General features: G+C 39.2%; 2 protein-coding genes across 4 annotated transcripts in view; one reads left to right on the top strand and one right to left on the bottom strand.

The window, feature by feature from the left end:
* Window positions 1–23,031, bottom strand: part of LOC140185779 (C-terminal-binding protein 2-like) — a 371,042-nt gene that overhangs the window by 4,685 nt on the left and 343,326 nt on the right. The gene's annotated exons all lie outside the window — the stretch shown is intronic.
* The window catches only part of LOC140185780 (ubiquitin thioesterase ZRANB1), a 68,286-nt gene that overhangs the window by 37,077 nt on the left and 8,178 nt on the right, over window positions 1–23,031 (top strand). For all 3 annotated transcript variants that reach the window (XM_072239437.1, XM_072239435.1, XM_072239438.1), the window contains exons 5-8: window positions 12,457–12,528; window positions 13,144–13,342; window positions 15,099–15,219; window positions 20,440–20,569. In XM_072239437.1, coding sequence (XP_072095538.1) covers window positions 12,457–12,528; window positions 13,144–13,342; window positions 15,099–15,219; window positions 20,440–20,569 — 522 coding nt within the window. The remainder of the gene's footprint in view (window positions 1–12,456; window positions 12,529–13,143; window positions 13,343–15,098; window positions 15,220–20,439; window positions 20,570–23,031) is intronic.

The following is a 23,031-nucleotide window of genomic DNA, read 5'->3' as shown; positions in this document are numbered from 1 at the left end:
AGAACCCTTCTCCTTCTTCAGACTGAGTTGGATCTCAGCCAGAAACGTCAACTGTTTGTTCATTTCCGTAGATGCTACCTGTCCTGCTGAGTTTCTCTAGCATTTTGTTTGTTGCTTCGGATTTGTACAGCAAATGGTGGGATCCTGGTATGTACTATAGAGCAATGATATCTAGAGTTACAAGAACACAGTTTACTGAAAGTACGTTCACAATTGGATGGGGTAGTGAAGGTGTGTAGCATGCAGGTGAGACTGCACAGAGTATTGTGTACAGTTTTAGTTGCCCTATTACTGGAAAGACATCATTAAACTGTGGAGAATGCAGAGTAGATTTATGAAAATGTCCCCGGGCCTTAAGGGCCTTTGTTACAGAGAGGCTGGACAGGTTAAGACTTTATTTCTTGGAACACAAGAGACTGAGGGATGACGTTATAGAGATGTCTGAAATCATGAATTTATTGTGAAATCATGAAAGGTAGATCTAATGTACATCTTTTCCCAGAAAATAAGAATTAAAAGCTAGAGGATATAGTTTTGTTCAGAGGTGACAGACTTTAAAGGGACCTGAGGAGCAGGTTCACACAGAAAGTGGTGTGTACATGGAATGAGCTGCCAGTGGAAGTGGTTAAGGCAGGTACAATAATGTTTGGATCAGTACATAGATAGCACAGCATCAGAGTGATATAGGTCATACGTGAACAAATGGGACTGTCTTGGTGGGCACCAAGGTCATTGTGGCCAAGTTGTGCAAAAGGATCTGATGTTCAGTTACATCCGTAGAGCTCTCCAGCACTAAGGTCACTTGATCAGAATGGTTTGATCCGAGTAAACTCTGCAGATGAGCAGTTTGGTATGATCTGCAAATTGCCATTGACTCTCCCAAGTGCCAACCTCAAGATAAGGTCAGGAATTTTATGGGAATGTTTAGTTGAGTACAGCTCCAAAAGCACCAAGTTTGATGACCATACTGAGAAAATCATCCTGCTTGATCGATACTGTCATTCATCCCATCTGTCATTGCAAATTTTGACTACAATATGTATTATCTACAAAATGCATACAGTATTTGCCAAGGTTCTTCCAAAAAAAAACTCCTTGTCAGCAATTTCTGCCACCTATAAGAACAAACTGAACAGATGCATTGTAACATAGTCACCTGTAACTTGCCACACTCTCAGTTGCATATGAGCTTCATTCCTTCCCCCCCACCCCATCATCCATCAGGTGGACTTGAATAGTCGGAAAGTTGGTTCACCACTACATTCTCAATGGTTATAATGACTGGTCTTGGTATGTAATGCTCCTTTAAATCCCCTAACTGAATATTTACAGAATACCCTTGGTTTTCTTCTTTATAATAATGGGATAATCTAATTTAGAAGTCAGAAGTGCATTTCAAAGAAATAGTGAATCATATGAGGCAGATTGGATGCTCCGGTTGTATGGGGGCATAACTACAGATTGCCCCCAAAATGTGGCAGTGCGAAGACATCCAGTATTATGGTTAAATATAAAGTTACATAGATGAAAAAGTCCATCTTAGAATAATATAAAGCTTGCCAAAAATGTAGGTAATGCACTGAACATTTGCACCATGACAAAATCATGCAAATGCCGATATTACGTTTATTGATTTCTAGTCCCAAAATGATACTTTTCAAGGATGATCATGCCTCTAAGGAATAAAAAAAAGTAACATTTTCAGTACAAGTAGAATGAGTGATCCCACTGGGGTTCTGTTTAGTTATTTCTGAACTCTGTATGGATATTGAATTCAAAAGTTTATTGATTTAAGAATGAAAAATTTTAAATGAATGTCAACGTACGTGATTCCAGATTTCTGTTTTACTGTTGATTCTGAATTGGATATGTAATGTTCATTCTAGTTTATTGTCATGGGTTTAAATACCAGTGACCAAATGCCATGAAAATTAGCTTTTTGCTGCAGCACATTATATTACAAATGTGACGAGCATGAGTTTGCATAATTTAACATTTGTATATAACTTTCAAGATAAAATAAAATACAAGGTAGGGTTAGGGCTTTTCAGGCCAGTTCAAGACCCTAATGGCAGGGGGGAAGATGATGGTGAATCTTGAGGTGAACTGTACCTCCTGTATGATGACACCAAAGAGAGCAGAAGGTTTTAATGATGGATGTTGCCTTCCGGAGATGTTGCCTTTTGTAGACAGTGGAGAGAGCCAGTGAAAGCTCATCTAGCTATTCAGCATGGTATTTTTTATGGAGGTGGCTTGAGATATTTTTACTTGAATGAACAGTGTATCCCTTAAGGGAGTATCTGATATGCAAGGAACAAAACCAGCAGGTCAGTTGACTTATTCTGTTCAATAGTTGATAAGAATCAATTGTTCTACAGTTAATAAGAAAAACCTGAATGAGGTTTAATATCACCGGCATGTGTCGTGAAACTTCTTGTTTTTGTGGCAACAGTACAATACAATACATAATAATAAAACTGAATTACAGTAAATATAACTTGGTAGTTAAATTAAATTAGTGCTTAAAAAGTAGTGAGGTAGTGTTTATGGGATCAATATCCACTCAGAAATCAGATGGCAAAGGGGAAGAAGTTGCTCCTGGATCATAGCGTATGCATGGCATCATAATATTTCTTTTTTTTTCAAAAAAAGGATGAGGGGGGAATGGGGAGCTGTGAAACAGCTTGATATCAATGACAGAATAAATTATGCTAATTTAGGTATTTAGAAAAATTTACAGTGCCAGTAAAGATGCCTTGTGAAGTTCCTGATGAAATCATATCTGCAGTATTGTGTAGAGGTGTTATCTCTTATCAAATGAGCAATGCATTTACAAAGAGGTAGTGCAATTAATTTCAGCAGATTTACTTACTGGTGGGGAGTTGATGAGAGAGATTAATCAGACTGAGTGAGATATGACTGTGTTGAAGTGTGCAAAATTTTCAAAGCTTGACAAGGTAGATACAATGTTTTGTCCTGGCCAGTGGTTCCCAACTTTTTTTTTTGTATGCCATGGACCAATATCATTAAGCAAGGTGTCTGTGGGCCCCAGGTTGGGAGCCCCTGATCCTAGCTAAGGTATCTATACATAGTGATCACTGCGTCAAAATAATGAGAATCAACCTTCTCATCACAACTGAGATATTGAAATCTTGCTGAAATGAAAAAAGTTGCTATCCTAGGGAACTACTCAAGAGAGCTGATGAGTATTAGTCACCAACGATGTTACAGACACCGATCAGCAAATCGTAATTCAAGTAGTATTAAATAATAGGCACTTGCATTTTGAGTTTGTATAAGCATACTGAAGCTGATCAACCATTTAAAGTTGTTTGAACTGACTCTGTTTACCATTGATCTGCAGAACAGCAGACTGCACAGTACAAGTCCCAGTGATGATGGTTAAGAGTTAATTATTCTACTTTGCTGAGAAGCCATACAGAAGTTCACTGCCACAGCAGTGGCTATTTGTAAAATCGTGAATTAATGTTCTGTGCAAGACTGAGGCAGAATTACGCTTTATCAAATTAGTTTCAGAAATTTTGAATGACTAAATAAATAAGCCTATCCATTTTCTAAAAAAAATTAGTATACTTAAGATGAGATTCATAATAAATAGTGTTCCACTAAGGTTTGTTAATGTTCTAATTTGTATTTACTTAATATCTATAATGATTGTATAAAGTAATGCATTAAATAGAGTTATAGTTTTACAGCACAAATAGGCTTCACTTTATTGTGCCCATGCATTTTATATTAAATAAGGATATGTCAATTACATTGAAATGAAATTGTGGAAGTAAATTTTGTGGCTGCATTCATATTTTGGGATGTTTTTAAATAGTGAAGGAAACTGGTTTAACATTGACTGAATCTATAGTAGTCAGATATAGTAATCTGAAATCAGCAAGATTAGAGGTTGGGGAAAATTTTATGGGTCAGATTGTGCTCGATCAGACACAGAGTCCAGACTTGTCACCTGCTCAGCTTGCCCATCTGGGTGAAGAATTTTGGGTGAAATAACCTCTACATGTGATGAATTGAATTGAGAAGGGTTAAGATTTAGATTTAATTAATTTGGATTCAAATTTAAATAATTAAAAATTAAAATGAATTAATTGAAAACATTTTTTGAGTTAATAAATAATTTAACAGCATCTAAGATGAAGTAACCTAACAGTTATCTTCATGGATGGAGCAGTTCATATAGCAGAAACTTTTGGCATGAAACTGCATATATATACCTCATCTCCAGCTTTTTGATGCTAAGTTCAGTGGGAATCCACCGGAAAAACATTTCAGAATGTATATTGTATACATTTCTCTGACATTAAGTTCAGCTTTGAAACCTTTGAATAAAAATGAGCCATCAGGGTATAGCCACAGAACAATGTATAGGTCATCCAGCTATGTAGGTTTGCAATTCATCATGCAATTTAAGCCCTGTCTTCAACCCGAATGGATCATTTTTACTTCATTTGTATCTTTGAATTTTGAAAGAAAAAGGAACTTGGGTAATAATTTTGCCTGAGCTTGCCAGTAGCACTTTACATAATGAAAATGCTTTTCTAGGTAACAGCCAAGATAACAATTTTAGTTAAAATACCGGTCATAGTTAACAGTAGTACTTGCATTGATGGGTCTTGGCTGCTCTGTTGATCATGAAGCTGTATGATGGTTTTAACTGCTAAATATTAGCTGTTAATTCAAAGGTCAACTGCACTAACCTAGATTCCATTGACACCTCACTGCAAAGGACAAAAATAATTCCTGTTTATGGAGGCATAAATTGACAAGGAGCAACTAATGCTGATTTGTTCAAAGCAGATTATGTCTTGAGTTCTTTGAACAAAAACGTTAATTAATTTTTGCATATGTCGCATTCTGGGCAGCTGTTTCAAAGCTATAAGTAGAAACCAGGATATGGTTTGTCTTTGATATTTCTAGATATACCTTGTTATGGCTGTGCAACATGACAGTAACTTTCAGGGACACTGATGTCCCCTTTTCTAAGACTGACTCAGACTTTAATTGGATGTGAGAAGCTAGAAGCGGTAAACTTTTCAAAATTATACTTCAGCTGGTGCCAAATGAATGACAGGTTATGGTTAAAAACAAAGGATCAATACAGGTTTCCCCCGCCATCTGAAGGTAGAGCGTTCCTATGAAACAGTTCGTAAGCCGAAATGTCGTAAAGCGAAGAAGCAATTACCATTATATATATAGGAAAATTCTGTGAGCGTTCGCAGACCCAAAAATAACCTACCAAATCATGCCAAATAACACATAAAACCTAAAATAACAGTAACATATAGTAAAAGCAGGAATGATATGATAAATACACAGTCTTTATAAAGTAGAAATACTTTTCCACAATCATTACTGAACTGCTCTCCGTAGCGAAAATCTCACGCAAGCGCTGTTGGCAGAAACACAGCGCAAGCGCTCTCCAATAACCTTTAAGCTATGAAGCTGCCAAATCATCCCAAATAACATGTAAAAATACACAGCCTATATAAAGTAGAAATAACATACGTATAGTGTAGTATCACTTACTGGAATCGGGAAGACAGCGCCGAGCACACGGATGATGGTGTGTTAGACTGAGTCTTCGGAGTTTGGGTGGTGCAGCGGCCCCCACCCTCCAGGCCGCCGAGCGATACATTGCCGCGAAGCATACAGGAATGCAGCGGTAGCCGGGAGGCACACAGCACATCTTTAAGAAAAAAGCCGAAACAAAAATGCTAATTAATTTGGTGCCTCCCAGCACGTAATTGTCGGCCCAAATCAGTGCCGATTTGCGATTGCGTCGTTTCTGATCTGGGCTGACAGTTACGTGTCGGCAGCACCTAATTAATTAGCATGTTTATTTCGGCTTTTTTCTTAAAGGTGTGCTGTGTGCCTCCCGGCTACCGTTGCATTCTCTGCAAATCAGTATCTGTCCGTGGCCTGGGGGTTGGGGGAGTGGGACACTGGGGTGTCATCTCGCCATCATCTGTTTCCATTAGAGCAGGCAGGTCTTCTTCTATCTCTGCCTGCCTCGATGTGGCTGATGTGGAAGGCTTAATTGACTGCTGAGCCTCAGGCATTTTTCTATCACGCAGTTCTTTGTAAGGACTCAAACCATCCTGCAAATATCCCCTAAACCGACGTACCCTTTCAAAATGAAAGTCTTACTTTATCATTACTCATTCAGTTTCGATTGTTATCCTTTTTCCCTCCAATTGCATCAGCTCTTCATCTGTCAGTTCTTGGTCATGGGATGCCAAAACCTCTTCAACATCATGTTTGTCAGCTTCCACAAGCCAAACTCACGTTGCCCTTACTTCATTCACCACGATCAAAACGCTTAATTATGTCTAGTTTTATGCTGTGTAACACCCTTACGAGCTCTTCCAGGCTTTTCCGATACCATAGAACTCATCTTGCAAACGACTGCTCACAGGCTCGTGTTTAAGTAATGCCAGCGAGAATCCGGGGGAGAGCGGCTGCCCGGGGCGCGCACTGCTTTTTTTTCGTAACAGTGAAAACACCTTTGAAAGCGAAAACAGGGTACTAATGTAGGTCTTTTGTAACAGTGAGGTTTCATAAAGCAAACGCTTGAAAAGTGGGGGACACCTGTATATAGAATCAAAAAGGCCTCTCCTTGCAAAATAATAGATCTGAATAAATTGTGAAAAACTACTTGCTGTAGAAATTCACTAAGATGAGGTTTGTGTACAGAGCTCATAAGTGGAAGATTTAAAAAGAAATAGTTTTAGGCTCATGAGATTCTGCAGATTTCAAGGAACATCTTGAGCAACACAATTTTGGAGGAACTTAGCAAGTTGGATGGCATCTATGGAGGGGAATAAACAGTGTTTTGGACTGAGACTCTTCATCTGGAATGAAGAGGAAATGTGCACAAGTCAGAATAAAAAGGTAGGGGGAGTAGTAGAAGCTGGAAGCTTTGAGGTGAAATTGAAGGGGTGTTGGGAGAAGGATGAAGTATAAAGCTGGGAGCAGTTGCCTGGGAGAGGTTAATGGGCTGAAGAAGGAATCTGTTAGGAGAGGACAATGGACCATTGAAGAAAGTGAAGGACGAAGGGCACCCAAGGGAGCTGACAGACTTGTGAGCAGAAGAGAAGGGATGAGGGTAACCAGAATGATGAATTGAAAATGGGAGGAGGAGAAATTACCAGAATTTGGAAAAACTGATGTTCCTGCCATCTGATTGGAGGCTACTCAGATGGAATTTGAGATGTTGCTCCACCAACCTGAGTTTGAGTTCATCGTAGTATCGATGAGGGCATAGGCAGACATGTCAAGGTAAGGCTAATGAAATGGGAGCCTTTCTATGTTGGGAGCTACAGCATAAAGCAGCATTTTTTGTTGTAAACTTGTATAAAGGTTTGGTTAGACTACATCATATGTTCTTTGTTCCAGCTGGATGTATTAACCTTTGGTAATGCAGCATATTTGCAATGTTGCCAGAGCTCCAATGATTACACTATCAAGAAATTATTGAACATAGTAATAATACTGAGGTTTTGGTATTTCAAATGAATTGAGAAAATGTAAGGAAGCCTTTTCTGCTTATGGTGGCAGGGAATATCTGGTCTGTTTCAGAATTGGGACCTTCAAAAAACAAAACTTGGAAATTTATAATTTTGATGCCAAAAGAGGAACTTAAATGTCTGATCTCATTTCTTAGAAAGAAAGTTAAATATACTGTTGTCCTTTATTACAGATGGAATATAGTACAGCGGTGCTAGAAAGTTTGTGAACCCTGTATGATTTTCTTTACTTGTGCATAAATATGGCCTAAAATGTGATAAGATCTTCATGCAAGTCCTCAAGATGAAGAGAACCCAAATAAATAACAAAAACATTATACTTATTCATTTATTTATTGAGAAAAATGATCCAATGTTACATATATTTGTTGGAAAAAGTATGTGAATCTCTGGGGTAATGCCTTCTACAAAAGCTAATTGGATTCAGATGCTCCAATCAATGAGATGAGATTGGAGGTCTGGGTTGTAGAGGTGCCCTGCCTAATGAAAAAAGACACAGTCAGGTTACGGACAGAGCCTGCTCTTCTCAAGAAAGATCTGTATATGTACACCACGCCTTGATCAAAACAGCTTTTAGAGGACCTTAGAAGAAGAATTGTAGAGATGCATGAAGCTGGAAAAGGTTACAAAAGCATTTCTGAAGCCCTGAGTGTTCATCAGTCCATGGTAGGAGTTTTTTGTTTACAAATGGAGGAATTATAGTACTGTTGCTTCTTTCCCTAGAAGTGGGTGTCCTGCAAAAGATCACAGCAAGAGCACAATGTGTAATGCTGAAAGAGGTGAAAAAGAATCCAAGGGTAACAGCAAAAGATCTGCAGAAATCTCTAGAACTTGCTAAAGTCTCTGTTCAAGTGTCCATTGTAAGAAAAATACTGAACAAGAATGGTGATCATGGAAGGAGACCATAGAAGAAACCACAGCTCAAAAATGTTATTGCTGCATGTCTCAAGTTTGCAAAAAGCCACCTGGATGATCTACAACACTTCTGGGACAATATTCTGTGGACAGATGAGACAAAACTTGAACGTTTTGGCAGAAATACACATTGCTATGTTTGGAGGAAAAAGGACACTGCACACCAACGCCAAAACCTCATCTCAACTGTGAAGCATGGTGGAAGGAGCATCATGGTTGGGGCTGCTTTGCTGCCTCAGAGCCTGGACAGCTTGCAATTGTTGAGGGAGCAATGAATTCAAAAATTGTATCAGGATATTTTTCAGGATAATGTCAAGGTAGTAGTCCATCACCTGAAGCTTAAAAGAAGTTGGATAATGCAACAAGACAATGATCTGAAAGGCAAGAATAAATTAACAACAGAATGGTTTAAAAAGAAAATTTGTGTTTTGGAATGGCCGAGTCAAAGTCCTGTAGAAATGTTGTGAAAGGACCTGAAGCAAGCAGTGCACACTAGGAAGCCCACCAGCATCCCAGAGTTAAAGTAGTTTTGTAAGGAGGAATGGCCTAAAATTCCTGCAAGTCAATGTGCAGGACTGATCAATAGTTACTGGAAATGTTTGGTTGAAGCTATCGCTGTACAAGATGGTCACACCAGTTACTCAAAGCAAAGGTTCACATACCTTTTCCAATGTATACATGTAATATTGGATCATCTTTCTCAATAAATAAGTGACAAGTATAATGTTTTTTGCATTATTTATTTAATTGGGTTCTCTTTATCTAGTTTTAGGATTTGTGTGAAGATCTGATCACATTTTAGGTCATTTATGCAGAAAGAAAAATCTACAGGGTTCATAAACTTTCTAGCACCACTATATAAAAAATATCATCACTAATGTGTTGGTAAGGCCACACCCAAAGTACTGTGCACAGTTTCAGTAATGGTTTCCTAAGTTGAGGAATACACTGTGGAGGCAGTTAGGAGTTCTCTAGCTTGATGTCTGGTGTAACTGGATTGACAAGTGTGATGTTTGACCAGGCTGTGTCCATACTGATTGGAGTTTGTAACAACTTTAGAGGATCTTGCTAATGTGAAAAAAAAAATTTTGAAGGAGCTTGACAAGTACCAGAAATTTTGTGTTTTTCTCATTTAGAAGAAAAGTATAAGCTTTATTCAGAAAATTGCATCAGTGAAATTTTTAACTGACAAAAATTGCTGGGAAATGTAAGCAGGTGAAGCAGTACCAGTGAAAGGAAACTGTTAACACATCAGATCCTAGATCTTCAGACTGGGTGACGAAGAAAGTGAAGGGCGGGGGCAGTAATGGGAATTTCTCTGAGAGGGTAAAATACTGTCAAGGGACTATTGTATGTAATGTGTTGTTAATGCCGGGTAAAGTCTCTAATGTTATATAGCAAAAAACAAACTGCTGGAGGAAATTCAGCAGGTCAGGTAACAGTATTGTGTTACAAGTCTTATCTGTGGAGCAGAAGGGTGGTCAACACATCAGAACAGATCATTGTCTCCATAATTTTGTATAGATCGAACCTAGGACATGTCCAGGAGACCAGACTTGTACAAATGAGAGGAGGAGGAAATGGGCAATTGTAGGTAAAAACAGCCAGCCCTGATACAAACGGGAATAAAAGATGGTTGCTTAAAGTTGGAGAATTCAATATTTAGTCTCGAACATTGCAGCATGCCAGACAAAACATGAGAAGTTGATTCTTGACCTTGCATTGTGGCTTTATATAGCTATCCTGGAGGTCACAGAGGATGGAGTTTGAGTGGTAAGTTGAATTAAAGTGACAGGCATGTGAAAGCTTCGGCTCATTTTAGCAAAATAAGCACAGACGCTTAGCAAAGTGAATACCCAATCCATGGTTTTTCCAATATCCAATGTGAGCGAGACCACATTGTGAACAGTCAGTACTAGATTGGATGAAATGCAAATTAATTGTTGCCTTTTTGGGTAAGAGTGAGACCCTGGATGATGGGAATAGAAGAGGTGAAAGGAGCCTCATTGTTGACTGGATTCAAAAACTGGTTACTGATATTAAGGCAATTGGAATTATGGTGAAAGTGCAGAAAATTATGTTGAGGTAGGAGATTAAGTGCCAGATGACAAATGACATGGCGCTGTTTCTTGTGCATTTTTTTTAAAGCCAACATCGATCTATTATCAAACAATTTGCAAGAGCTCAGCAGTTTGAGCACCATTAATGGGGGAGGGGAATTGTTAATACAGGGTTTTCACCAGAAACGTTTACAATTCCTTTGCCTCCCCCCGCACCTCAGATGTGAAACAGATTGTTTCTTGCTCCAGATTCCAGCATCTGTGGTCTTGTATCTCGTCTTACTACCTTCCATCTGGGCAGAAACTCTTTTTCTGTGTATTCATTAGAAATTTGAATGCATCTTAATCTTAAAAATATTTTTACATTTACATTTAGTCCTGCTTCATATATTATCTTTCTACTTTGATAGTGGTGAATTTGTTCGAAATTTCTATTAATAACTTGTTGCTGATGAAATTAACATTCCTGAATGTACAAGTGCAACCTGTTCCTGTGTAGAGCAAGTTCTATCAAGTTATTGTGTTGCTTCCAAAAGATATAATTTTCTATTCCTTTGCAATATGATTGACAATTCAGATGTGAATTTTATGGATGTTTTCAGAATATTTGAACATTGATATTCATTTAAGTATTTTATAACTGTAGTCATTGTGGAAGCTTAATTTCCATCAAACCTGCAATATTGAACCTTTAATTCTAATATATACCTTAAACATGTGGGAGAGTAGGCAAAAGGAGAAAGGGTGTGGGGGGGGGAACCCAAGGGGAAGTAATAGGCAGATAAGAAGTAAAAGGTCAGAGTGGGGAATAGACGAAGGTGGCCTGATGGTATGAATATAAATTTTTCCCGGTGAACAAAATTCCACCAAATTCCCTCCCTCCTACTTCCTCTACTGACCATACGTTGAGAAGTGGGGATGTTAGCTAATGTTTCTATTCACCTGTATGCAAGAAGTTCTAGATTTTCACAACTTTTATACTCAGTGGCTACTTTATTAGGTATCTTGTACCTAATAAAGTGGCCACCAACTATAAATAGACCACATAAGCCTTCCTGTCCATTACCATGTCCCACTGAGCCTGCTCCCAAACTTCAAGGTTTGATGTGTTGTGCATTCAGAGATGCTTATCTGCACACCACTGTTGTAACACATGTTAGCTTCCTGTTAGCTTGAACCAGTGTGGCCATTATCCTTTGACCTCATTAGCAAGCTGTTTTTTTTGCACATTGGATGCTTTTTGTTCTTTGCACCATTCTCTGCAAGCTCTAGAGACTGTTGTGCATGAAAATCCCAGGAGATCAGCAGTTTCTGAGATACTCAAACTGCCTTGCCTGGCACCAGCAATTATTCCACGGTCAAAGTCACTGACATCATATATCTTCCCTATTTTGATGTTTGGTCTCAACAACAACTGAACCTCTTGACCATGTCCATATGCTTTTATGCATTGAGCTGATGTCACATGATTGGCTGATTAGATATTTGCATTAACGAGCAGGTGTGCCGGTGTATCAAATGAAGTGTCCGCTAAGTATGTAGCAAGTCACAATCAGAGGCCACCTCCAAAAGGAGTCTTTTAACTACTAGCCTCTTATCAGTTATGAATCCCCCATCACCAACATCCTGGTGGCTACTGTTGACTGAGAACTTGTTTGGACCATCATACCCCCCAAAGCCTGTTCATTATCAGCAGGACTGAAGACGACAGCATGATGGTAAACTTCTTGAGCAATTATGGATAGGCAATAAATGCTGGTCTCGAACATGGAATGGAATGAATAAAAATGAACATATGAAACGGAATTGCTTAAGTGCTTTATGGTCCAGGAACTTGCTAGATACCAGAAATTTTACATGTTTGTGGATTGGTGCTAAGAATGAGTGAAATTGTATGATCTGAATTTGCCATTTATTTCTTGCAGATGTTGAAGATCTCCCACCGTCTGTCCAGGAAAAGCTGTTTGATGAGGTGCTTGATCGGGATGTACAGAAAGGTAGTTTTTAAAATTCTATTTGAATTGATAAAATTTCTGACAATTATTGGAGTTTAGTTTAAATTATACAATGTGTATGTCTTCCTTGAATGGTCTGGGGTTAATTTGGAGCAGTGCAAAGAGGTGATCTACTATGTGAAGTCCAGGGTTTGCCGCCTTCCACCACACTCAGCCACCAGTCTCTTGCCCTCCTTCTCTTTTTCTTCCCCTGCTTATGTGAAGAAACAGTTTAATGGTTTTAATTACATGACAGACTCAAGGGATTGTATGGCCTATATCTGTCCCATAAGATGTGCAGGAGTGGGTCAGTTTTCTTCATTCCTGCTGTCAGCAGTTAATTGTTTGACCTTTGAGTACAAAAGTCTAATTTATTATCTATTTGAGGATTGACTGTCCAGAGATTTATGAACTAACCCATGCTCTTAAGGTAAGTACCATCCTCTTGTTACCCTACTGAAGTATTCAAATTTGTAACAACTGGAGCACTGATGATCTTTTTTTCTTTAAGTAAATCCAATTATTTCATCAGTGTCAATATTGTGAAAAGGTATTTTTTGTTAACCTTTAATTTGCAGATTAGTTGGTTATTTAAAATCTCATATTCTGGATTTATAGAATTAGAAGAGGAGTCCCCTATTATAAACTGGTCTTTGGAACTTGGAAGCCGTCTTGATAGTCGACTGTATGCTCTCTGGAATCGCACAGCAGGTGACTGTCTGCTTGACTCAGTACTACAAGCAACGTGGGGTATTTATGACAAAGATTCGGTTCTGCGGAAAGCTCTTCATGACAGCTTGCATGACTGCTCACATTGGTATGAGTTTTAACTACAATGTTGATATTTGCAAAGAAAGTTTATTCAGTTCAATCTATAAAAGTGCTCCAGCAAGTTCTTGTAATTGACTGAAAGCAAGTAATGACACTTCCAACTAACATTCTAATTATTGCTTTTATAAAGTTGTTTCTGTGAATTGATATAAGTTTAGCAATTGCTCTTTAAAGTTCAACATCAATATGACCTAACTTGAGATCTTGGCAAACTTTGGGACTTGCCTGAGCAATGCAGAAGATTCCAATAACCTATTGTAATAGCCCTCTTCACCCCAAAGTCCAACAGCATGGTTTTAGCAGCTAATGTGGGTCATGCATCAAGAGACAATATATGCTTTCACACACTTGAAAATTTAACTTCCTATGCTATAGACTTCCATGACCTATCAGTCCAGTGATTTTGGCGTATTCCCATATTTCTTTTTATTGAGATTGGTCATATTTGCTGTTGTCCTAATTGAGTCTTAGCATTCTAATTTTCTATATTGACCTAATTCTCGGAGCTGAGAGATTTTTGAATTTATCAAGTTGCTTGTTGTCTTTCTAACATCTTTTAATATCAACATTTATTTATTATACACCAGTGGGTAATGAAAACCAAAGGGTGGAAATTTACAAAAATAATCAGGTTCGCATTTGCTTTGAATCTGAAGAAATTAATACAGCAGACTTGCAGTGGAAATCAGTTTATGCTTCAATCTAATTTCTATCCAGCTGCTTAATAGACATAAAAACTTGCAAATCAAAGTAGGAAGGTTATTCCTCAGCTGTTCAGCACACTGGTTCTGCAGCTCTGTGTGCAATCTTGTCAAATTTAAATAAAAATGTTAATACCTAATCTTAATTAATGTACACAGGAATGGGTGGATTGTCTTATGAGGTAAGGCTGTACAGGCTAGGCTTAGATCCACCAGAATTTAGAAGTGTGAAGGATGACTTGGATTGAAGCAGGCAAGTTCCTAAACGGTTTTAATGGAGGAGTGTTTTCTCTTGTGAGAAAATCTAGACTTTAGACACTGTTTTGTGGCTACCTACTCCCCCTCACAGTTCATATTATATCAAGTACTAACAAAAAGCTGTATGTTAGTGGTGGTACATGGGCTTATGCATCAATTATCTAGGTTCACCATTAGCTTCAATAAGAATGTGTTGACTGGTGATAAGTTTGTCATATGGATGTGAACTTAGCTGAGGTCTGACTACTGTTCATGTGGCTCTTAAAGATGGTATTTTAATGTATTATGTAAGTGCAAGCTTAATGCTCATTCTTTATAGTGACTTTTTTGCTAAGTTATTCATTTCTTCCTGATACTTATTTCATATTTAACTCACCAAGTTGCAATTTCATTTTTGTAAGTTGGAATACATAGGATGTTTCAGTAAAATCTAGCACCTCCTACTATGTGAGTTTGAAAACTCTCATCTCCTCCATCCTTCCATCCTTGCCTGATCTAGCCTATAATCAACTTGAACCTTACCCTAACTTGAACAACACCACAGTGCTCTTAATGCAATGAGATCCCAGAGGAAGAGCTTGCTCTACCAGGTAAATTTTGGATTTGTGCATGGTAGAATTTCATAGGCCATTAGAATGGATCAGTATGGTCTTTATACCACTGATTGGGTATCCCTGCCCTAGATACTTCTGTGTTGAAGAGCAAACTATAAGGTCAGTGGTATTATTTGCAGACTTTACTTTCATATATACAATTATTGCATCTAATCTTTTTCCTTGTTAGGTTTTATACACGCTGGAAGGAATGGGAGTCATGGTACTCTCAGAGCTTTGGGTTGCATTTCTCTCTGCGGGAGGAGCAGTGGCAGGAAGACTGGGCATTCATTCTCTCTCTTGCAAGTCAGGTAAATGGCATTACTGCTGACTTCAAAAAGACTCAACATTTGTAGTCATGCTTTTTGGAATTTTTGACCTGCAGTACACCACACCAAAACCGTCAACTGTTTAATCTCGTTCTCTGGTTAATTATGGTGAAAACTTTTACAGTCAGACTTAAAACATTTCAAAAGCAAAAATCTGCTGTTCAGACATTTTCTGGCAAGAAAGTCTGTTTCAAGTCTATGACCTTTCTTCAATTCTGTTTTTATTTTGGACAAGCGTGCTCATCTCTCCTACTTGGCCATTTCTTGCAATAAATTTAAATCAATAATTTAAACAGAAAAGAACTTTTATCAGAGTAATTTCAACATTGAATGTCAACTTTATCTTCAAACTTCAGGGGTGCTCCCTTCACTTGGCAAACAAACAGTTGCTGATTGTGGGCCATGGTTTGAATGTCTGGCAATAAGACAAAATATAAGAGGAGATTGCCCCTCAGGCTACTGTTTGTTTGGTCAAGCTATCATTCTCTTAAGTCCTTTTATAAAACATTTCATAATTTCTTAATTTCAGCACGATATGTGCTGCTTACTTGGTGCATGTCTTTTTCGTATGATAGTACAAAAGTATGTTACAACTTTTCAATTCATTTAGGGTATTTTCTGTACAAGGCACTTTATCTGCTTCATGCTGACTGTAATGAGGAATTGCATGTTTTGAATGCTCTTTTTTTCATTTTGTACTGCTTTAAAAATGTTCCACTACAAGGATTCCATTGTACTTAATTTTGTCTGCTTTCCTGGCATTTATCCTTTGACCTTCTTTCCCTTTCCTTGGCATGCATCCTCTGCACCATCACAATGTCCAATCTCCTACATACCATATTCACTTTGTAAGTGTCCTAATTTAATTGACCAGAGTTTTTAACTAGCCTTATCATATGGTGTTTATTTATGTAAATTATTCTCACCAGTGGATTGCATTTTATTCTTCCAACTAATTGGGTAAAAATAATTTTTTTTGGTTTAAAAAAAATCCATAACCATAAAAATCACTTATAAATATTTGGAAACTTAACCAGTAGGAGCTATGACACACGGCAGAGTTAAGAAATGCTCCAGATCCTTAGTATCCCAAATTTGAAGTGAGGACAGGAGGTGACAAGTATTGCTTACAGCACTATTAATTTGGAAAGTGTTGCAACAAGTAGGTAGATTAAATCAGATTAACTGTTAACTTCATTTAACAATACCATGCACAAGAGATAAGGAAATGGGTACAAGTAATGGATTGTTGAAGTCCAAAAACGGTTAAACAAAAGCATTGACTGCAAAAATATTTAGCTGGTATCTTGCATGCACTTAAATCTAGTTAGATACTTTTTACAAAGATTGGTAATAATGATTCTTAATTTCCTACAACAGTTCAAGGAATGTCTCTTGAGCAGTGATAATATTTTGTGCCTAATTTGGTAGAAGTATGTATTAACTATATATTGGTTCTGAAGAGGCTCGGCAAACAGCTGCTTAAATCATTAGATCAGTTTGTTTTTAATATGGGAAATTGAAAGTGAAGGGACTAAAGAGAAATATAAATTGTGTGAGACCAGTACTGTAGGTCATGGGTTAGTGCTGAAAGGTGAAATGTTTAAGGGAAACATGAGGGGGACTTTCACTCACTGGGTGGTGAAAGTGTGAGCTGTCAGTGGATGGATTCCTGTTTGATTTCAACATTTAAGAGAAATTTGGGTAGGTACCTAAACTTGGGATGGGTATGGAGGGCTATGGTCTTGGGTGCAGGTCATAGAAACATAGGAAAAACCTACAACACAATACAGGCCTTTTGGCCCACAACGCTGTGCCAAACATGTAATTACTTTAGAAATTACCTCAGGTAACCCATAGCCCTCTATTTTTCTAAGCTCCATGTACCTATCCAGGAGTCTCTTAAAAGACCCTATTGTATCCGCCTCTACCACCGTTGCTGGCAGCCCATTCCATGCACTCACCACTCTGCGTGATTTTTATAGATGACCTGGATGAGCAAGTGGAGGGATTGGTAGTAAATTTTCCCGTGACATCTCCTCTGTACCTACTTCCAATCACCTTAAAACTGTTTCCTCTCGTGATTGTCATTTCAGCCCTGGGAAAAAGCCTCCGACTATCCACATGATCAAAGCCTTTCATCATCTTATTCACCTCTATCAGGTCATCCTCTGTTGCTCCAAGGAGAAAAGGCCAAGTTCACTCAATCTATTCTCATAAGGCATGCTCGCCAATCCAGGCAACACTCTTGCAAATCTCCACTGCACCCTTTCTATAGTTTCCACATCCTTCCTGTAGTGAGGCGACCAGAACTAAGCACAGTACTCCAAGTGGGGTCTGATCAGGTCCTGTATAGCTGCATCATTACATCTCGGCTCTTGAACTCAATCCTACGGTTGATGAACGCCAATATGCCTTCTTAATCACGCAGTCAACCTGCGCAGCAGCTTTGAGGGTCCTGTGGACTCGGACCCCAAGATCCCTCTGATTCTCCACACTGCTAAGAGTCTTACCATTAATATTATATTCTGCCATCATATTTGATCTACCAAAATGAACCACCTCACACTTACTGGTTTGAACTCCATCTGCCACTTCTCAGCCCAGTTTTGCATCCTATCGATGTCCTGCTGTAACCTCTGACAGCCCTTCATATCATCCACAATATCCCCAACATTTGTGCCATCAGCAATTTACTAATCCACCCCTCCACTTCCTCATCCAGGTTATTTATAACAATCATGAAGGGAAGGGTTCCCAGAACAGATCCCTGAGGCATACCACTGGTCACCGACCTCCATGCAGAATATGACCCCTCTACAACCACTCTTTGCCTTCTGTGTGCACACCAGTTCTGGATCCACAAAGCAAGGTCCCCTTGGATCGCATGCCTTCTTACTTTCTCAATAAGCCTTGCATGTGGTACCTTATCAAATTCCTTGCTGAAATCCATATGCACTACATCTATTTCTCTACCTTCATCAGTGTGTTTAGTCACATCCTCAAAAAATTCAATCAGGCTCGTAAGACATGACCTGCCTTTGACAAAGCCATGCTGACTATTCCTAATCTTATTATGCCTCTCCAAATGTTCATAAATCTAGCCTCTCAAGACCTTTTCCATCAACTTACCAACCACTGAAGTAAGACTCACTGGTCTATAATTTCCTGGGCCATCTCTATTCCCTTTCATGAGCAAGGGAACAATATCTGCAACCCTCCAATCCTCTGGAACCTCTCCCGTCTCCATTGATGATGCAGATGTCATTGCCAGAGGCTCAGCAATCTCCTCTCTCGCTTCCCACAGTAGCCTGGGGTATATCTCGTCTGATCCAAGTGACTTATCCAACTTGATGCTTTCCAAAAGCTCCAGCACATCCTCTTTCTTAATGTCTATATGTTCAAGCTTTTCAGTCCGCTGTAACTCATCACTACAATTGCCAAGGTCCTCTTCTGTAGTGAATACTGAAGAAAAATATTCATTAAGGACCTCCGCTACCTCCTCCGGTTCCGTACACACTTTTCCACTGTCACACCTGATTGGTCCTATTCTCTCACGTCTTATCCTCTTGCTCTTCACATACTTGTAAGTGCCTTGGTTTTCTTTAATCCTGCTCGCCAAGGCCTTCTCATGGCCCCTTCTGGCTCTCCTAATTTCATTCTTAAACTCCTTCCTGCTAGCCTTATAATTTTCTAGATCTCTATCATTACCTAGTTTTTTTGAACCTTTCGTAAGCTTTTGTTCTTGACTAGATTTTCAACTGCCTTTATGCACCACGGTTCCTGTATCCTACCATTCTTTCCCTGTCTCATTGGAATGTACCTGTGCAGAATGCCATGCAAATATCTCCTGAACATTTTCCATATTTCTGCTGTACATTTCCCTGAGAACATCTGCTCCCAATTTATGCTTCCAAGTTCCTGCCTGATAGCTTCATATTTCCCCTTAGTCCAATTAAGCACTTTCCTAACTTGTCTGTTCCTATCCCTCTCCAATGCTATGGTGAAGGAGATAGAATCGTGATCACTATCTCCAAAATGCTCTCCCACTGAGAGACCTGACATCTGACCAGGTTCATATCACAATACCTGATCAAGTACAGCCTCTCCTCTTGTAGGCTTATCTACATACTGTGTCAGGAAATCTTCCTGAACATACCTAACAAACTCCACCCCATCTAAACCCCTCGCTTTAGGGAGATGCCAATCAATATTGGGGAAATTAAAATCTCCCATCATGATAACCCTGTTATTACTGCACCTTTCCAGAATCTGTCTCCATATCTACTCGTTCGATGTCCCTGTTATTATTGGGTGGCCTATAAAAAAACACCCAGTGTAGTTATTGACCCCTTCCTGTTTCTAACTTCCACCCACAGAGTAGACCATCCCTCCATGACTTCCTCCTTTTCTGCAGCCATATCACTATCCCTGATCAGCAGTGCCATGCCTCCACCTCTTTTGCCTCCCTCCCTGTCCTTTCTGAAACCTCTAAAGCCTGGCACTCTAGGTAGCCATTCCTGCCCATGAGCCATCCAAGTCTCTGTAATGGCACAACATTGTAGCTCCAAGTACTGATCCGCACTCTAAGCTCATCTGCTTTGTTGGGACTAGACAGGTCACAAACTAAATGGGCTGAAGGACCTGTTTGTGCTGTAGTGTTCTTTGACTATAGCTGAATCGTGTAGAGTGGGGAAGGGAGAATTAATATTTCTAGGTAAAACCTAATTACGTTTGATCTCATCAGCTGCGTGATTACAGATCTATGTACGTTGTATGATATTTCTTGCTCCTGAGGAACAGCAGAATGAAAAAATAAAATTCAGAGATTGGGAGAATGTGACATATCTTTTATCAAAATTTCCACATTTAGTATTCCTGGATCTCCCAACAACTCTGGTTTAGTTTATTGGCATATACAACATGCTACATTGAAATTCCTTGCTTGCATGAATCTCAGAGTAAATAGCATATCTGTGAAAATGAGAAATCTGTATGTCATAAATGCATGCAGAATTTGTCTTAACGAGATTGTATTCATGTTTTTCAAATTGGTCGTCGATTGCATGATTCCCAATTCTCACTTTGTTTACAAAAGATATATTGGAAACAATTAAAATGTATCTTCTTTATCTTTACATAAGAGATCAACCTATTTTGAATGGAATTATTAATTTGAATTCATTATTTTATTCACTTTAGCCTGGAGCCAGTCTAGAGCAAACCCACATTTTTGTTTTGGCACATATACTTCGCCGACCAATTATAGTATATGGAGTAAAGTACTATAAGAGTTTCCGTGGAGAGACTCTGGGTTATACACGATTTCAAGGTAAGGAGTTAGCAAATGTTAAACTCATTTTGTCTACTGATTGTTCCACACACTGCCTTGCTAACATTTCTAAAATTGAATGGCACATGTTATACAATTCGATATTATAAACTGGACTTCATAATCTTCTGGGCTGAATTGTTTTTACTAAACCAAAGCTAACAGTTAAGTTAGAAGCAACACACACAAAAAATGCTGGTGAATGCGGCAGGCCAGGCAGCATCTATAAGAATATGATTTCTCAGGCCATATAAATGTAAATTTTTGCAATGCCCTCAGCCAATCAAACTTGAAAACTGCTATCAGTGTGGAGGAAATCATTCTTACTAGCATTTCATTTCTCTTAAAGAATACATTATTTTTAACTCCATAATAGACAATAAGTGCAGGAGTAGGCTATTCGGCCCTTCGAGCCAGCACCGCCATTCACAGTGATCATGGCTGATCATCCATAATCAGTACCCCATTCCTGCCTTCTCCCCATATCCTTTGACTCCGCTATCATTAAGGGCTCTATCTAACTCTTTCTTGAAAGCATCCAGAGACTTGGCCTCCACTGCCTTCTGAGGCAGAGCATTCCACAGATCCACAGCTCTCTGGGTGAAAAGATTTTTCCCTCAACTCCGTTCTAAATGGCCTACCCCTTATTCTCAAATTGTGGCCTCTGGTTCTGGACTCCCCCAACATCGGGAACATGTTTCCTGCCTCTAGCGTGTCCAATCCCTTAATAATCTTATATATTACAATCAGATCCCCTCTCATCCTTCTAACTTCCAGTGTATACAAGCCCAGTCGCTCCAATCTTTCAACATATGACAGTCCCGCCATCCCGGGAATTAACCTCGTGAACCTCCGCTGCACTCCCTCAATAGCAAGAATGTCCTTCCTCAAATTTGGAGACCAAAACTGTACACAATACTCCAGGTGTGGTCTCACCAGGGCCCTGTACAACTGCAGAAGGACCTCTTTGCTCCTATACTCAATTCCCCTTGTTATGAAGGCCAGCATGCCATTAGCTTTCTTCACTGCCTGCTGTACCTGCATACTTACTTTCAGTGACTGATGAACAAGGACACCAAGATCTCATTGTACTTCCCCTTTTCCTAACTTGACACCATTCAAATGGTAATCTGCCTTCCTGTTCTTGCCACCAAAGTGAATAACCTCACATTTATCCACATTAAACTGCATCTGCCATGCATCTGCCCACTCACCCAACCTGTCCAAGTCATCCTGCATTATCTCAACAACCTCCGCACATTTCACACTTGTCACCCAGCTTTGTGTCATCTGCAAATTTGCTAATGTTACTTTTAATCCCTTCATCTAAATCATTAATGTATATTGTAAATAGCTGCGGTCCCAGCATCGAGCCTTGTGGTACCCCACTAATCACCGCCTGCCATTCTGAAAGGGACCCATTAATCCCCACTCTTTGTTTCCTGTCTGCCAACCAATTTACGATCCACGTCAGTACCCTACCCCCAATACCATGTGCTCTAATTTTGCCTAGTAACCTCCTATGTGGGACCTTATCAAAGGCTTTCTGAAAGTCCAGGTACGCTACATCCACTGGCTCTCCCTTGTCCATTTTCATAGTTACATCCTCAAAAAAATTCCAGAAAATTAGTCAAGCATGATTTCCCCTTCGTAAATCCATACTGATTTGGACCGGTCCTGTTACTGCTATCCAAATGTGCTGCTATTTCATCCTTTATAATTGACTCCAGCATCTTCCCCACCACTGATGTCAGGCTAACTGGTCTATAATTCCCTGTTTTCTCTCTCCCTCCTTTCTTAAAAAGTGGGATAACATTAGCTACGCTCCAATCCGCAAGAACTGATCCTGAATCTATAGAACATTGGAAAATGATTACCAATGTGTCTACGATTTCTAGATCCACCTCCTTAAGTACCCTGGGATGCAGACCATCAGGCCCTGGGGATTTATCAGCCTTCAGTCCCATCAGTCTATCCAACACCATTTTTTTTTTGTCTAATGTGAATCTCCTTCAGTTCCTCTGTTACCCTAGGTCCTCTGGCCACTATTACATCTGGGAGATTGTTTGTGTCTTCCCTAGTGAAGACAGATCCAAAGTACCTGTTCAACTCGTCTGCCATTTCTTTGTTCCTCATAATAATTTCACCCGTTTCTGTCTTCAAGGGCCCAACTTTGGTCTTAACTAATTGTTTCCTCTTCACATACCTAAAGAAGCTTTTACTATCCTCCTTCATATTCTTGGCTAGCTTGCCTTTGTATCACATCTTTTCTTCCCGTATTGCCTTTTTAGTTATCCTCTGTTGCTCTTTAAAAGTTTCCCAATCCTCTGGCTTCCCGCTCATCTTTGCTATGTTATACTTCTTCTCTTTTATTTTTATACTATCCTTGACTTCCCTTGTCAGCCACGGTCGCCCCTTAGTCCCCTTAGAATCTTTCTTCCTCTTTGGAATGAACTGATCCT

This window comes from Mobula birostris, chromosome 21 (assembly GCF_030028105.1).
Source record: "Mobula birostris isolate sMobBir1 chromosome 21, sMobBir1.hap1, whole genome shotgun sequence".
Taxonomy (NCBI): domain Eukaryota; kingdom Metazoa; phylum Chordata; class Chondrichthyes; order Myliobatiformes; family Myliobatidae; genus Mobula; species Mobula birostris.
This window is presented reverse-complemented; position numbering and strand designations above follow the sequence as displayed.